At 54.1% G+C, this 17,869-nt stretch overlaps 1 protein-coding gene across 1 annotated transcript in view; it reads left to right on the top strand.

Moving 5' to 3' along the window:
* Positions 1 to 17,869, top strand: part of cntnap5a (contactin associated protein family member 5a) — a 60,035-nt gene that overhangs the window by 17,544 nt on the left and 24,622 nt on the right. Inside the window, exons 4-10 of the mRNA XM_078090621.1 lie at positions 3,415 to 3,562; positions 5,523 to 5,726; positions 5,951 to 6,135; positions 7,349 to 7,492; positions 9,411 to 9,678; positions 15,520 to 15,663; positions 16,066 to 16,225. Coding sequence (XP_077946747.1) covers positions 3,415 to 3,562; positions 5,523 to 5,726; positions 5,951 to 6,135; positions 7,349 to 7,492; positions 9,411 to 9,678; positions 15,520 to 15,663; positions 16,066 to 16,225 — 1,253 coding nt within the window. The remainder of the gene's footprint in view (positions 1 to 3,414; positions 3,563 to 5,522; positions 5,727 to 5,950; positions 6,136 to 7,348; positions 7,493 to 9,410; positions 9,679 to 15,519; positions 15,664 to 16,065; positions 16,226 to 17,869) is intronic.

Below are 17,869 nucleotides of genomic sequence, written 5' to 3'. Positions count from 1 at the left end.
CTCCAACCGTCTTTTCCATGAATGAATAGACATGTTGTGTGTTATTGACCCGGGGGACGTCCCCTGAGGACAAATAATACATAGTATGGCATGTTTTGGCCCAACAAGCACGTTGTGGCAGTAACTTGCATGGCACCTCTTCGTCGTGTGCAAACATTGGGAAAGTTGACACGGTTTGTCCCTTAGTTGCACTTTAGTGATTCACTCGTCTTCCGCAGCGCGTGTTCCTGTGAACGCCTCCTCTCCGTGGGAGTGTTATGGGCGCATGAAGCACACGGGCAAAATGTGAAACAACGTGACGGTTTCGCCTCTACAAGCTGATAATAACCTAATTAGTGAGAGCCAGGGGAGCGGATCGGAGATAGTAACTCGCACGCGGTGAAATGTGGTGTTTTATCAACTCTTTTGCCCGATATGACTCTCGGATGTCTGTCTAACATATTTTAGAGTGAACTCCTCTAAAAGCGGGAGAGCAGCCCGCCTTAGATCAACCTAAACTCCCTGTAAAACATTACAAATCCACTTGAATGCGCCGAGGCGGGAAGGGGAGTGCGTCCCAGCAGGGGGGGGTCCCGGATTACCTTCATTATCCTTGTAAAGCCTGATTACGAAAAAATCTATTTTTAATGCGCCTGTGTGAATAAACGTGAAACAAATTGCGGTCCGCGAGGGACGAGGGGGGAGTTTGCACGTTCATTCCCGCGGCTGTCGGTGTTCAGGTGGAATCTAACAAGGGTTGAAATGGGTTTTGCACGATTGCGATTTTATCCGAGTAATTGCATCTGGTATCATCACTGCGCGTGGAATCTTATACTAACTTGTGATTTCAACCCCTTGACGGGGGGGAACTCGACTGACGCCAGTGATGGCTGTGATATAACGACCACAATACGGTTTTCACAGACTTCAGCGGCAAATAACCCACGAGCCTCGGCTGCATTCCGTGTGAAGTCCCAACCAGCGGAGGTCGGCGTGCTTTCACACCCCTAGTTGGCTCCGTGCGGTCTGGACGAAGGGAAACAATTACACTTTGTTGAATTTCAGTACGCGGGCTTCAAAGCGCCTCTGATCCTCTAATCCGCCCTCACACCCGCGCCGAGGTCCAAACCTGTTGATTTGCATCAAATCCCGGAGCGCGACAGACCCGCTGTTCCGGGGGGGGGGTCGCTGCCCGAAACCGCCGCCACAACCAGCAGGCGGGTTTTATTTGTCGCGTAGCTTTTCAAATCTCGCTAAATACACTCGTGGACGGGGGCCACGAGGGCCCCGGGGGGCCTCCGCTCTGTAACGGGCGCGGGGGGGGGGGGGGGCTTCTTCTTCACCTTGCAGCCGGTTGGTTGGACGCGTGATTCGAATCCTTTCGCTGCTCGTTTGGCTCATGGAAACACCCGACCCGGGGCTGCGGCGCGGCGGTTTCCCCGGGGGGGCCCGAGGACGTCAGCGCTCCCGCCGCAAGGTCACGTCCCCCCCCCCCCCCTCCGGCTCTCTCGGTGCGTTGTTCCCCCCCGGGCTGTTTAACTGGCCGGTGACCTTTGAGAAACATGCTGTACTCATCGCCGGCAGCAGGATTCACCCCCCCCCCCCCCCCCCCCCCCCTCCCCCGCGGGTTGATTAAAACAAACGCACGCATCTGCGGCGGGAAAAGTGACACCCGGGAGCCGGTCACCGGAGAGGGAGAGTAAAGAGTGGTAATGAAGGGGAGGGGGGACAGTCACAGAGACGGAGACATAATGAAGTCACGGCGGGGTTAGGGGGCGGATGAGGACCGGCCTTTGGGGGAAGTCTTCTGCACCCTCGGGGGGGTGGGGGGGGGGTTCTTCAGAGACGCCTCCCGGCTGAAGCGCACACACAGGATGCTCTGTTTGCCAGAGAGGAAACAAAAACAGACGCGGCGCTCGGCCCCGGCGGGGCTCTCGTGGTGCGGCGGCCGCCCCGGAATACTGATGGCCGACGGCGAGACGAGGAGCCGCGAGTCGCTGCAGCGCAGCTTTAATCAGGGTTTGTTTGCCTCATTAGATCTTTTTTTTCCCCCACATTCAGCCCGGGAGTCGTGTGGAAAGACGGGTCTAATGATTGTAACAGCAAACGGGAGGACGCGGACGTACGCGCGCCGTGAACTGACAGGGTTGGGTAGTCATGGCAACCGGGAGGAGACTAAAAGAGACCATTACAACTACAGAAAGATGCCAAACAACAAGGAGAATGCAAAGAAACTATAAAGAGACGCTAAACACCAGAAAATGACCGCAGACAAAAATTACATGAAAATACCAAAAACTACAAAGAGACACAAAAGAAATACACAACACTTACCAGGGCACTTAAAGTCACCGCAAAGAAAAATAAAACAAAGGAGATGAATAAAATCTGCAACCGGAGAGAAACAGAATTATTAGACTATAAAAAGGATAAAATAACCACAAAGGAAGACAAAGCAACTAGAGAGACTCACAGCAGCCACAAACCGAACAACAATAAAACACCAGAGAGACGACAAAGTGACACAAAGAAACATGGCTGCAAAGAGAGCGCTCCTTTGGACCACACACACCACGCGTGTCCCTCTCAGACGTGTGGACGCGTCTTCTCGTGCCCCAACGAGGGAGCGCGTCCAAACTTTTGACCCGTGCCGTGTGTTCAAATCGCGTCGAAGCTCGCCGCCGCATCACGGGTCGTCACAGGGGGGGGTCACGGCGAGGACGGCGTGGAGCGATGGAACACGAGTTCCATCAACTTGACCCCCCCACCCCCCTAAAAAAAAAACACTGACACTATTTCTTCCTTTTTGATTGAAAGCATTTGGGCGACGTTTTCTTCAGTATGTTGCGCGCGTCGCTTTCCCCCGGGGGGCCCAACGCAGGAGCCCGAGCGCCGTTGGTTAATCCCTCCCGCGCAGCCGCGAGTCCCTCGCCGCTCGATGAACGGCTCCGAATGGCATAAATCACGGCGAGAGCCCGAGCGGTGATTACCCGGCGCGTAGCTGCACCCCGGCGGCCCTTTTAATGGCGCTCCCGCTCGGCGGCGGCGCTCGGACACCCCCGAGCGGTAACTGTGTCCCTCCGTCTGACCGGGTTCAGCCGTCCACAGAAGCCCGCCCACTGTAAGCGGAGTGTACTTGTTTGCAGCGGCAGCTTTTATTGATCCGATATGTCACCTGTCTGGTGTCGGTTATGAAGGAGCCGGGGGATCACTCACCGGAGGGGAGGGGGGGGGAGAGGTTGTTTGTCTCCCCTCCTCCCCCCTTCCCCCCCCTTTGTTTGTGTCCCCTGGCTTTGTGTGGTGCACAGTTGTCCTCCGGCTGCCCCGAGGGGTGAATTTGGTGCGTTTGGTCGGTGTCCGTGCCGTTTAAGGATTCGGAGGTCGCTTTCTGCCGCGCCGCCGCATCAATCTGTTGGTCCCTCCGTCTCCCCGCAGAGCTTCGCGGGGAACGTCAACTCGGAGGCCGTGGTCCAGAACAAGCTGTCCCACTCGGTCCGCACGCGTTTCCTGCGCTTCGTCCCCCTGGACTGGAACCCCAGCGGCTGGATGGGCCTGCGGGTGGAGGCGTACGGCTGCTCCTACAGTGAGTACTCGCGTCTTAACACACATGGAGACAGATGCATGCAGCTCAGGGTGAATGTCAACAGGAGACCTTGAGATATGAATCTTTTTTTTCCCCGGCGGTTGTCATGAACGAAACGCTCCCTTTAGTCTTTAGACGCGCTACACACAAGATACGAGAGAGCGTCACAATCACGCCACGTGGTTGGCTGGCAGGTGGGCCGACATACGGAGACGGGCAGGAGACACTGAGGGGAAGACGTTTTATTCTGAAAGGAACACAAAGTGGAGCCGCTAGGAGGCAGCTGGAGACAAAGCAACAACTCCAAACATCAGACAGGCGTCAACACAATGCAACAGCTAGACAGTGCACAGGGGACAGGGGACAGGAGGGAGGACGGAGACCAGGGGGGGGGGGGGGGGGACGCTGAAGAAATGCCTGGCGCGGATGCAGAAAGACGCAGGAAGCTGAACACATGAAAAACACAAGGACAAAACGTCCTCACGGAGGACTGTGTAAACGTTTGAGGGACACAAATCGTAAATAACAAGAGAACAAGCACACCGGCGGTAATGAAGCCCCATAAACGAGTCAAAGTGCCCCCCCATTAAAGATGTAGTTATTCCGTTGGGAGGTGGGGGGGCAGCGTGTTACCTTCCAGGGACATATTTGAGAAGATAATGGAACAATGAGAGCTTTTGAAGCGGGAAGCTAATCCGCGGTTTGGACGTCCAGGCTCTGCGTCGTCACTGGGGGGGGGTTTCATCCAGAGGCCCCCCGGTGTGCGGCGGTGGTCCTTTGGTGCCGTACCATCGAGTTATCAAACAGAATAATCGAATTATCGCGCGAAAGGTGCGCCGTGTAATCGCAGCGAGCCGCTCAAACCAGCCCGGGAACACAGGGGCGTTTGCGCGTGAAGCTAATGGGGATCCGCCGGCGCTAACGGGCGATAACCAGGCGAGCAGCGGGATTAACGTCCCACAAGTCTCGGCCTCGTTCCTCCACCGGCAAACACGCACCCTGCGGATTGACGCGACGGCTCACGGAGCGCTGAAAAACCACCAGATCGCTCACAGCGTGACTGATGGACGACTCGCGTTAAATAAGCAGCAATGGGCGCCGCGGGCGGGCCTGTGAAAGGTCACGCCGCCGACGCCGGCGCCGACGCCGCATCACATTGTGTGCAGAGGCGACGGGAGGGGCGCGGAGAGAGAGAGACTCTCGCCGCTCCTCCTCCTTCCCCCGGTTGCGTCGTGCTTTAAATCAAACGTCGCCCCCCCCCCTCCCCCCCACGAGGATCTTCACGCCGGATGCTGAATCCTGCAGCTGGCGTCGCTGCGATCAATGGGGGGCGGGGGGGCTCCATCTGAAGTGAGATTAGAGCCTGAACACTCCCCCTAATGACAGAACAGTCATTTGTTACCATCATTATGAACTGTCTTGTGTTTTAACACCCATGTGATTTAGTAATTAACGGTTAATACTGAAATGGAATTGCTGTGCTGGGCGGATTAATGGAAAACGATGTTGCTTTCAAATCATAAATCAATACGGGCTGAATTATGAGCACAACCCTGCAGACAGATTGACTGTGGTAACACTTTCTGTGCATTTCTATATAATACATCGCAAGCTGTCTGACGCTGTTTATTTTAAACATGTATTAGAATCAGCGCTCTGCGTTATGTTGTTAGTCATATAGCACTCAAAAATACGCATTCATCTTCAACAGCATAATTACACATTTTAAGCACTTTATTCAAATTCATCAGCTGGAGTATTGAGTTTACTCACAATACAGAAGCTTATTATAGAATGGTATTATTTACCACATAGTAATCCTTGTCAGTTATCTGTTGTCCATCATACGAATAACAAAGTGACCCCACGACACTCGGCCAGTGAGTCACGATGCTTCTGACTTTCTTTGGATCAAATACACAAGCTGATGAACGAGCGCTTGTGTCTCCCCCCCGTCAAGAGTCGTACGTGGCCGACTTCGACGGCAGAAGCTCCCTGCTGTACCGGTTCAACCAGAAGTCCATGTCCACGGTGAAGGACGTGGTCTCCCTGCGCTTCAAGAGCCACCAGGCCGAGGGCGTCCTGCTGCACGGGGAGGGGCAGCGGGGGGACTACATGGCGCTGGAGCTCCACCGCGGACGACTGGACCTCTACCTCAACCTAGGTAGCCCCTCCCTTCTGTCCCTCCCATCCGTCCATCTCAGACGAGATGAGACTCCTCCAGGCCGAACGCAAACAGCGAGAACCAAACGTCCGAATGGCGTTCTGCATAACAGTATAAAACAGTCATTCCATCGCATTTAGTCCCACGTGACCACTGAATACGCGCTGGAATTGGAACACGTACGTGTGCGTAATCCCGCGGCACGGCTGCGTTTTTTTCCGCAGACGACAGCGGGCCGCGGCTCGGCGGCGGCCGCGTGGCCGTCAGCGTGGGCAGCCTGCTGGACGACCAGCAGTGGCACGCGGTCCACGTGGAGCGCTTCAACAAACAGGTCAACCTGACGGTGGACTCCCACACGCAGCACTTCCACGCCAAGGGGGAGGGGCACTCGCTGGAGGTGGACTACGAGGTGAGTGATGAGGTGGTAATTAGCCCGCGAGTACCTCGGTAAACACAGCGTGTGTGCTCACTGTAAGCACTCGGAGGGGGGCGGGTAGGGGGGGGGGGGTTTATTGAGCAGCGGGCCTGCGGGAGGACTGACGACCTCCGACGACCTCGTGCTCGTCCACATCGCTCATTCCAGAGCGTTACGAACCCAGTAAAACACATTTACGCTGACTGGTCCTCAAACTGTGATTAGCAGCGAGGCGCATGTGGTGTGTGAGTCTGTAATACAGGTTTCTCCGTCTTCAATGAAGGGCGGAGCACCCCTCCACCCCCTCCACGTTTGATAGGCCTCTGGAGAAGGTGGGCCCGAGGCCGAGGCGTGACCCTCCTCCGCCTCTGATTGGTGGCTTCAGGTTTGGGCATGAGGGAGATTGTTTTGGGGGTCCCGTGGGATTCGTAAGACTCTCCTGGGGGCAAGAGGCCATGTTTATTATATGTGGGGTTTGTGGTTCATTCGTCCGTGTGCTGCCAGATGTTTACGGTCACGTACGCTATGTTTTTGAACCAGTGGAAGCGGAAATCATCGCCGCAACGAATCCCAGACCAGAAAGGCGCGCTGACGGTGAAATACACCTCATTCCAAGATGTAGTCTGAATGTGCACAAATCCAGCTGGTGTTCCAACATGCCTACTGACTGCTGGAAGGACCGGCTGCCCCCCTCCCTCCCTCCTCTCCCCCACCACAGCTATTAAATTAATCTGCTGCTGTAACAACCTCCGCTCTTCTGGGAAGGCTTTCAAAAGGATTTCGGGAACTTGGCTGCGGGGATTTTCTTCCTCTCGGCCACAGAAGCATTAGCGAGTCCAGCGGTGATGCTGGGTGGCGGTGGTGGTGATGACTTCTGGCTCCCGGTCAGAAGCACCGCTTCCTCCCCCCCCCTCAAGCCGGGGGAGGCCTCTGTCCACGTGGGAACCGTCGGGTCACACGGAGGAAGACGGGGTTCGGATCCAGCGAGTTGGGGGCTGTTTTCTCACCTCGCGGGGGGGTGGGGGGGGGGTGTGTGAAGCAGCAGATTTTGGCTTCAAGTCTCAACAGCTAAATGCAGAACAGAACATGTCACCTCCGTATGTAAATATCACGCCGCGGACTCTTCCACGCCGCGCTGGTTTGCGTGTTATCAGCTCCTGCGCGCTTTGCTAAGAGCTCCGTCGCTGCCTTTTTCCTTCCGCCACAGCTGAGCTTCGGCGGCATCCCGCTGCCCGGTAAACCCGGCATCTTTCTGAGGAAGAACTTCCACGGCTGCATGGAAAACCTCTACTACAACGGGATCAATGTCATCGACCTGGCCAAGAGGCGCAAGCCACAGATCCACAGCGTGGTGAGTTTTGCATGAGCGTCAGATCTAAAAAAAGGTGTGAAATGTGCTAAAATGTACAGCAGTGATTTAACACGCGTGCTGTTTCTGGAAGACCTCGTTTGGCAACTTTCACAGCGGAGATGAGCGGCGATATAACGACACGCCGACCTGTTAGTCGGCTCCGCCGCTGCCGAAGGTGAATCCTTGAGCTCATTGTTGAGCTCCTGCGTCCCTTCCAGGGAACACAATCACTGCATTCTAAAGCTGCGCGGCGTGAGTGGCCCTCCTCCGTCTCTCACTTTCCTGGTGAAAACACGCTTATTGATGTGTAGAAGGAGAGGGGCAAAGCACCCGGAACCTACAATGAGCTGCATATACATATAAATTGCATATTCAGTGTGATTCTATGGTGTCTGGAGGTACTTTTCAGACGGGAGTCTGTGAAAAGGTTGTCGCGTCGAGACAGCAGCCCGGCGCTAAACAAACGCGGCTCTTGCTTTCATGGCGTCTCCTGTGTTACAATTAAGTGGGGGAGGCCGTCGCCTCTCCGGGCGGCGGTCGGTGCGCGACGCAAGGAGGGTCAGAAATGCGACAAGTCAAGAGAGAGAATGTTGTGTGTCAACGCCCTGAAGATTACTGCACGTTGTACTGCTTTGCTAATGCATGCAGGGAGGAAAGCGGCTCGCCTCTCATCACCTCGAGGTCGGCGGTTTTGTTTGTTGTTTATCGTCCCTGAGCGACAAACCTGAACCTCAAGTTGCCCCGAGATATATATATATATATATATATATATCTATATATAGATATATATATATATATCTAGATTACTGCAGCTATTACAATTCATATCCATACACAAAGGTCCCGGCCACGCGTATCCAATAGATGTCCATCACTGTCCGGGTGACAGTGACAATCCGTCCAGCAGTAATTGAGATATTTCTGTCTAGACGAGAATGCCGGGCGGAATATTTCTCCTCATCCAGTCTTGAATCGGCAATCTGGTCAGAAACTGGACGGAGAAAAATAACGGTAAAAACAATCATGAAATCCATTGTGGTCCTAACTACCACTATACCGCTCAGTCCAAGCCCCCCCCCCCCCCCCCCTCCCCCGCCGTTACATAAATCAGACGGGGTCGGCCAGAGATCCACACGCCACATCTCATCTGAGCCCCCCCCCCCCCCCCCCCACACTTCCACCCACGAAGCCTGATTGCACGTTAAAGGCCTTCGCCGGCCAACAGAAGCGCGCGAGGCCGCCGTGATGGAATTTCAACGGGACCGTCTCCCCGCCGTTGATGGGGGAGAATCGCGTTGAGAGCCGGGGAGCCTGTGATTGCTGGGTGCCGCCCTGCAGGCACCCGGGGGGGCTAATGGGACGCTGACCTCGGCGAGAAGCGGGCGGCCGCCGCGCTCCTCAGAATTGCACACCGGAATGTAGACTGCTGGATGCTTTTAAGTCCTGTCGGATTCCAGGCGTTTGCATTGTTCTGCTTACCTCGGAGTTTAAGGAACCGTCGTAGCATCCTAGCTTAGCGCGTGTGTTACGTTTGGCCCCCATCGGCTGCCGTGAGGAAGCGTGCGCCTCGCTGTCTCTCCCAACAAATACGCATCAGCGTTCCTTATTCATCATGTTACATACAGAGCCTGCCAGTCCCGATGGATCGTTATTGTATATTTTCATTCGATTAAGTACAAATTGCTGCTGGTGATGAACTGACAGCTGACGACAGGAACCGCTGAAGGTTACATTTAATTAGCTTGAGTGGGATTTCGCTCACGATCCTTCATTTAAAACCATCTGTTCCCGTTTCTTGCGCACAGCAACACGTCTCACGGGGCGTCCCGCGAGACAAACTCGAGGGGCGGGGGGTGTCTCTGCGTCTCTGCGTCTCCGTGGTGTGAATCCGTGTCCTTGGGTTTTTCCCGTCCTCCAGGGCAACGTGACCTTCTCCTGCTCGCCGCCCCAGCTGGTGGCCTGCACCTTCCTGAGCGCCGCCGGCAGCTTCCTGTCGCTCCCGTCAGCGCCGTCCCCCGCCGGGGACTTCTCCGCCCGCCTGCAGTTCAGGACCTGGAACCCGGACGGGCTGCTGCTCTCCGCGTGGCTGAACCCGGAGCGCCGCGGCCTGCAGCTGCGGATCAACGGCAGCCGGCTGCAGCTGACCCTCCGCGGCGCCCGGCCGGCCAAGTCGGAGGCCGTCGCTGGTGAGTGGACGGGGAAAAAGATGCGGCGATTGGTGGGAAACCTGGGTGTTCTCTCCGCGTCGGGGTGCGTCGGTCTTCGCCACATCGGTCTCACGGGGACTCGAAGTAGAACCGATGCGAACGTGGCGGACGTCATCTAAGAAATGAAACGCTAATGTTCTCCACATGGGGCTGGAAATCAGGTCGCCAAGGGTCCTGTTTGTTAGTCAGACACGACTAAGCTTTTAAAAGACGTTTAGTGATGTGTCTTTGTGCGTGTGTGTGTGTGTGTGTGTGTGTGTGTGTGTGTGTGTGTGTGTGTGTGTGTGTGTGTGTGTGTGTGTGTGTGATATTTGGTGATTGTAGCTGCAGGACTCACACGGAATGTTTCTGTGAGTAAAACTCACCTTTTGTTAGTTTACTGGAGCTCAGAGGCCCTTCAGACGAGCTGCTCGTCTGTGTGCGTCACTGGGACACAACGTCTCCTCCGTCCTCCTGGACTCAATCAATCCCATCGCTCCGTCTTGAGGGACTTGCCTCGACTCCTCGCCTCCTCCTCACCTCCTCTCACTCACCTCCTCTCGCTGGCCTCCTCTCACTCACCTCCTCCTCACCTCCTCTCACTCACCTCCTCCTCACCTCCTCTCACTCACCTCCTCTCGCTGGCCTCCTCTCACTCACCTCCTCCTCACCTCCTCTCACTCACCTCCTCCTCACCTCCTCTCACTCTCCTCCTCTCACTCACCTCCTCCTCACCTCCTCTCACTCCCCTCCTCTCACTCGCCTCCTCTCGCTCACCTCCTCTCGCTCACCTCCTCTCACTCACCTCCTCTCACTCACCTCCTCCTCACCTCCTCTCACTCCCCTCCTCTCACTCACCTCCTCTCGCTCACCTCCTCTCACTCTCCTCCTCTCACTCACCTCCTCTCACTCTCCTCCTCTCACTCACCTCCTCTCACTCACCTCCTCCTCACCTCCTCTCACTCCCCTCCTCTCACTCGCCTCCTCTCGCTCACCTCCTCTCGCTCACCTCCTCTCACTCTCCTCCTCTCACTCACCTCCTCTCACTCACCTCCTCTCACTCACCTCCTCTCGCTGGCCTCCTCTCACTCACCTCCTCCTCACCTCCTCTCACTCACCTCCTCCTCACCTCCTCTCACTCTCCTCCTCTCACTCACCTCCTCCTCACCTCCTCTCACTCCCCTCCTCTCACTCGCCTCCTCTCGCTCACCTCCTCTCGCTCACCTCCTCTCACTCTCCTCCTCTCACTCACCTCCTCTCACTCACCTCCTCTCGCTCACCTCCTCTCGCTGGCCTCCTCACTCACCTCCTCTCACTCACCTCCTCTCGCTGGCCTCCTCTCACTCGCCTCCTCTCGCTGGCCTCCTCTCACTCACCTCCTCTCACTCACCTCCTCTCACTCACCTCCTCTCGCTGGCCTCCTCTCACTCGCCTCCTCTCGCTGGCCTCCTCTCACTCGCCTCCTCTCACTCACCTCCTCTCACTCACCTCCTCTCACTGGCCTCCTCACTCACCTCCTCTCACTCACCTCCTCTCACTCACCTCCTCTCACTGGCCTCCTCACTCACCTCCTCTCACTCACCTCCTCTCGCTCACCTCCTCTCACTCGCCTCCTCTCACTGGCCTCCTCACTCACCTCCTCTCACTCGCCTCCTCTCGCTCACCTCCTCTCACTCGCCTCCTCTCACTGGCCTCCTCACTCACCTCCTCTCACTCACCTCCTCTCGCTCACCTCCTCTCACTCACCTCCTCTCGCTGGCCTCCTCACTCACCTCCTCTCACTCACCTCCTCTCGCTGGCCTCCTCTCACTCGCCTCCTCTCGCTGGCCTCCTCTCACTCACCTCCTCTCACTCGCCTCCTCTCACTCACCTCCTCTCACTCGCCTCCTCTCATTGGCCTCCTCTCACTCACCTCCTCTCACTCGCCTCCTCTCACTCACCTCCTCTCACTCACCTCCTCTCACTCGCCTCCCCTCGCTGTCCTCCCCTCGCTGGCGTCCCCGGTGGCGGGAGTGAGGGGGGGAGGAACACGCGTGTGAGGAGAGGCACAATGAGGACAGTATGTTTGCTTCAGCCAACTTTTAACACCTTTGTCCTGAAAAGAGTAAATAAAGTTGATTTTCTCTGAATTGCTCGAGTAGGAAAAAGTCGTTAGCAAATACAACGCGGATAACTGTGATTGTTTGGGGGAGCAGATCTCCGCAGATGGTGGGCTGCAGGGAAATCTAGAAGGAGAAGACAAACTCAGCCCAGAGACAATATTCCCCTTATTTTATAATTCACCTCAAGCCGTATTTAATTGCCGATCTGCACGGGGGAACAACAGCCTTTGAGCAGCGGCCCGCGGGGGAGTCGGACCCGCGCCCGCCTCTTATTTGAAATAACAACGTGTCAGGATTTCACTGCAAATTCATTTTGCACGGTGAAGAACGGGACATTGGTTCCACACACAGGAGCTGTAAGTCATTTGTGGTATTCATCTATTCTTCAATCCACTTACGGTGGCGAGGGCTCCTCGTGTGTTTCTTTGGAGGTCACTGCTGAGATTATCATCGAGCAGGAGCGCCGATGGCGTCGCGGTTACTCCTTTAGGCGGCTCGTCCCGCCGCTCAGCGCAGAGGTCCTGTAACATTTTCAGCGCGCTGGGGGAGATAAGCTCCGGCGTGCAGCCGGCAAATGTGATTAAGACGCAGATTTATCCAGAGTCAATGTGCTGCATTAACCACGGACACGGGGGGGGTGACGTGCTTTCATTTCATTAGGGGTCCCGAAGTTTCGTCCCGCGTGCTTCTTCTGCACGATGTGCAGAATCTGTGCTGCACCGTCTTCCTCACCGGGCAAAATCTGCGTTTGTGAATCCGAAAACCGAAGGTATTGATTAGACGGTGAGGAGACATCGCGATAGCCCCCCCCCGCCCCCCCCAAACAGCGCCTCGCAGCAAAGCCAGGCGGCGCGCGGCAAAGGCGTGTCGATGCCATCGTTAAACCGAGCTGCAGGGCTCGCCGAGGTGTCTGCCAATGCGTCCTTTCCGTTGTTGCTGTGAGGAATCACGTCAAAGCAGAAAAGCTTGAGGGCACCAGAGCGTTAATGGGGAAAACACAACCGATCGGCATCCTCCTCCGCCTCGGCCCAGAAATCACGTGCGCCGACGGCGCGGCCTTCTTTTCATGCGTTTGTTTCCCGGCGGATCCCCGGACACGCGCACCAGCGTCCGCCCCAGCCGACTCCTACCGCCCGATGTGGGAGCCCGGGGACTGGAGGCCCCCGCATGAAGCCGTCACATGAAACTGTCTCCTCAGAGCTGCCGCCTCAGACGGAATAGGCAAATATTTTATATTTGGTTACTGCTGCGATTAGAAAGAACGTCCGATTTGTGTCCCAGATAGTTCCCCGACACTCGGAGCTCGGCCAGCAGCAAAGAGATGAGTGAGAGTGAGATATAAACATGAATGTAAATATATTGGCCGGGGGAAGGGAACTCCCGCCAGCAGCGCCTCGCCGACAGAAGGGGGCGGCGACGGGCGTCGTTGGATAGCGAAGTTCTCCCGTTTCTCCCGAGAGGCCCGACCGGATCCGATTTCAGCCCAACCGAAATAACTCCCAGTGTGCACTCTGCGTGACCGCACCCGTCCCCTCCGAGCGGCTCGGTCGGGGTGCTAATTTAGCCCATCGCTGACGCCTCGGCGATGGAGACAAGCCTCAGTAATTTTCCACTCACGTCCGTCGTGTGCGTTCTCCGAGCCGTCACTGTCAATTTGACAGAGTTCCACATGAGTCGTCCATTACTCGTCTCTTTGGGTTTTAGTCGATTATTTCAAAGAGTCAATGGGTTTGAGCAGTTTCACAGTATTGAGATATTGTGTTGAAGGGTAACACGTACTTTTCATGGCTGTCAATAGATAAAAAAAATAACTAATTAATCCCACATTTTGAAAATGCATTAATCGCAATTAAAAGTTGTAGTTTTTTTTTGACACAGTGGTGGTCTTCTGCAGGGTAGATGGAAGTAGCATAGCAGCTAGCTTAGCATAGGGGTGCGTAAAGTGGTCCGCTTGCCCCTCGCCCCCCTTCTGTTGGTGGAGTGATTCCTCTGCTCGGCTCGCCGCTGTTTGTTCTACTTCCGATGCGTCTTGCCCTCTTGTGTCCGTCTGACGGCAGCCAGCGGCGCTTTCGTTTCCGGGGTCAACTTTGTCTTATTATTTTTGAGTATATTATTGCATAGGTTAACACGTTCATTTTGACAGCCTTAGTATTTTTCCTATGTTGTTATGTCGAAGTGCCTGATGGGGACTAAAGGTTTTAAAATAAGTCCACTATCGCAGAGCTGCCAACTTTTCAAAAAACCTCGGAGTGAGATTTTGTCGACCAAAATTTTGCTTGAGCTGAACATTCAACCAGAAAACTATTGCTGTGCCTCAATGACTGTCTATGTGCCACAATGTAGCCTAATTAATAGACCCCTGTTTAAGATTTGACCCCATTTAGGTTGATTGACATTTTGATTAAAATGGTATTCAACTAATTCTTAACTGAAACCTCACCTATATTGTTAATAATTCTGTTCTTAAGAGCACTTAATGATTTGTGTTCAGCAAAAAATGACACAAGTTCAGTTAGGGAAAAATAATTTTTCATTATCAAACAAAAAAGTGCAACAAATAAAGTGCATAAAGTGCTTAAACAGGAGCCCTTCAAAGCAAAACAATGGATACACATAATATAAATACACATAAATAAAATAATAAAAGATGAGGTATTAAGAAGGAGATCAGAAGCTGGTTAGTAATAGTTTATTAAGGCTTAACAAACAATGCGGTGGTGTTTTGAGCGTGCAGTACACCAAGAGGTTAACAAGGCGCTCTCCTGCTGCTTGTTGTGACAGTTTACATTCACCACATTTAAAATCACACGCACAAACACAACTAATCATTTCTTTCACGATTTAAAGAGAGTGAGTACTTAATATAACCACACGTCATTAACACACCTTAGCGGTTGTGTCTGTTTGAAAACCTTCTTCTGTCCATAACTCCGGGACTCTTTGGGGTCAACAGGATGTCTACGCCGCGAATAGGTTCACAGACGCGCTGCTTAGCGCCATCTGTCGGCGGGGAGTTTGAACAGGAACGAACGCGCTTCGGCCCAAAATCAGAATTTAGTTTTTTTGCGGCGAGGAATTGGTTGTGTGGCGTGAGTGCGTGTGAAAACATGCATGCGAGTTGGTGGCTCTGCTACTGTCACTCTGCGTTCACTATGTGCTGGTTTGATGGGCTCCCATTGTTGTTAAGTCTTTTTTTTTGATCTCTTTGCGCTGTGAAGTCTCTTTGGTCTCGTTGGTGAAACCTTCTCTCTTGTCTCCTCGCCTCTGTCAACCGTTAAGTCACATGACTCGACAAAAGAAAAGTTCACGCAGACGATTAACAGAAGAAACGCTGACGGGAGTCTTTCCATTCGCGCGGAAACTCTCGTCTGACGGTGATAAAATATGCAGCACGAACCCTGTTGACGAGTGACAGGCGGGGGGGGGGGAGGGGCGGGCGCTCGCTGTCCTGGAGGAGTCTCTGGCGTCTGTGAAGCCGGAGAACCGAGCGGAGACGTGGAGACAGCTTCAACAAAATGAAGCGCGCATCTCCAATTAATCCCACGCACGGGTGAACGTGAACCGCCAGGTGATCCTCCCGGGGGGGCTGTTGTTGCCGCGACAGCACAGGCGCCGCCCCCACAACGACTCCCCGTCGCACGCCGACGGACCAGAATGCAGCGGGGGGGGGGGGGGGGGAGAACATTCTTCCCGGGCGGGTAAAACCGCGAGAGGCTCAATGTGAAATGTCGTTCTTCAGGTCAGCGGGTCGACGACGGCCTCTGGCACTCGGTGAGCGTCAGCGCCAGCAACCAGCAGATGACCCTGACCGTGGACGGCGAGCCGCCCGCCGCCATCCAACTGTGGGAGCAGCTGGAGGCCGAAGGCGACGTCAACTTGGGAGGTTTGTGGATATCGGGGAGTTGGGGGAGAGAGCCCCTCCAGGGGAAAAGGGCTTAACGGTGTCACTCGCAGATATCGCCGCGACAGGATGGCGGGTTATGCTTTGTATGACAAGTTTCCTTAAAACGGTATGTTCCAATATGCAAATGAGGCAGAATCTTATTTGAATGCTTTTCCAAAACAGGAAGGACAGTTCAGACGTTCTCGTTTCGTTTTGTTGGCACATTCCAGTTTGTAACAGAAGAGATTTTAGGTCTTAAATCAGAAAATTCAGAATAAAGTAATGATGTAAGAGCTTCTGGAATGGAAATGTCTTCTTTCCCAAAGCCCGATAGCGGCGATGTTGAGGAAGACAACTGGCCCCAGCTGTCACTCATTAAACCACGTGTCCTTTCCCTTCCAGGATGTCCCACCGAGGACTGTCAGCACCTGACTCCGGACTTCCAGGGGTGCGTGCGGCTCATAGTCATCAACGGCCACCCGATGGATCTCAATCGCGTTCAGCAGGGGCTGCTGGGAAACTATAACGAGCTTCAGTTCGACACTTGCAACATAAGAGACAGGTGAGGTGGTTTCTACGTCTCGTTTGCATCTTCCTTTCATGAGCGAGATCTTGCCGCAAACTCCCCACAGTCTGAGGGTGTCAAACCTCTGCGAGGCAGCAGACACTTATTAATGCCCACGTTGTTCATTTGAAGATGGCAGTGTGTTGCCTGCGCAGCTGACTGAAAGTCGCTGACATCTTGTCCGAGAGAGACAAACACACCGACAAGATCATCCAATTACACCGCAAGAGAAACGCTGCAACACCCTTCCTGGAGGAGGACTTTGCTAACAAGCTGCTCCCCCGCTGTCCCGTGCGGCATCCCTCCGCGTCCCCATCCCTCATTACCCTGCACAGATGTGCTGCCCCGCGAATGGGATTGGCTCCGCGAATGTCTGCGTGAGACAAACATGCAAACCGTCCTTTGTCAAAGCACCTGCTTTCCAGTCCAGATTGTTTCACAGTCAGGAGATGCAAACGCAACAGGGCTGCCGGGGTGTTGAATCGGCGGGCGGAAGGGATACGCCGCAGGAAACGGCCCTTTTTTTTCTCCCCGGGGCGTAAATCTTCGGCGGTTCCGTCTGAAGGAGCGATCACCCAGAAAAAAAACGCCCCGTGGCAACAGAACGTAGCTTCAATGCAGCATCGAACACTCGCTGGTCAACACAGCAGGGGCTCCTTTGCAGGTTGCCACGTGGTGGCTCTGGGGAAGGGAATGATTTAATTCATTGTTATTAATGTCATTGTTTCTACCACATCTACTGGCGTTGAAACAGGAAGTCACCTCTTGCTCCATTTAATTAGCTGCCTCGGCGTAGTGTGACATTGACGAGCGGTGGAAGGTTCCCATGTTGATGCGATCGGCCCCTTAAGCGTGATTTTCCCTGCAAAAAATGTACCTGTTAAAGGACGACTTTGAAAGTCTTCCGGCAATTTAAATGGGCTCTTGGTGAACTAAAACCGTCACGACGGCAGGCTCGTAACTTGTTTGCTCGGCGAGGCACCGGGGCTCGACTCTCTATACCCACTTTTATTCAGCTCAAGCTTTTAATTTAGTCTCTGCTCATCTTGGATCTACCTGAGCGAATTTGAGGGGTTGCATGCTCTGCAGTCGTGCCGTACCTTTCGGTAAACCATACTGAGCGTTTTAGAAAATGCACCAGGAAACTGCACTGGGCCTCTGAGGGGCGGAAAATGCCCCAAACAAGTTGACACACAGCTCCGAAGTTCTACCTGATTTTCTTGTCGATGATGTGAAATCAAACACTTTTTTTTTCCGTAATATGCAAATATAATTGTATTTATAGCAATTATATGGAAATGATCACACAGCGATGAAGCAGAAAAAGCTGATTATGATTGTTGTTTGGAGGAATCGGAGACGGTCGATTTGGTTCACGAGCGGAAGCTGAAAATAGGTCGAAGAGGAACGAGTGAAAAAAACACGCCGAGGAGAAAAATTCAGGCATAGAAAGTTTGTGACGCATCCTAAAAATGAAACAAGCCATGCATTATGCAGCAGATGTTTATACAGCAGCAACAAAGACGCTGCGGAGCTAAAATGAAATTGGTGTTTGGGCGAACACTCTTCTTTTCGCTCAATGTTAATCACCCCGACGTTTTCGCTCCCCGCGATCTCTGCGTCCGATCCAACGATGAAAAA

This window comes from Gasterosteus aculeatus, chromosome 16 (assembly GCF_964276395.1).
Source record: "Gasterosteus aculeatus chromosome 16, fGasAcu3.hap1.1, whole genome shotgun sequence".
Lineage (NCBI taxonomy): Eukaryota > Metazoa > Chordata > Actinopteri > Perciformes > Gasterosteidae > Gasterosteus > Gasterosteus aculeatus.
Note: the sequence above shows the minus strand (reverse complement) of the source record. Positions and strands in the feature narration are given on the sequence as shown.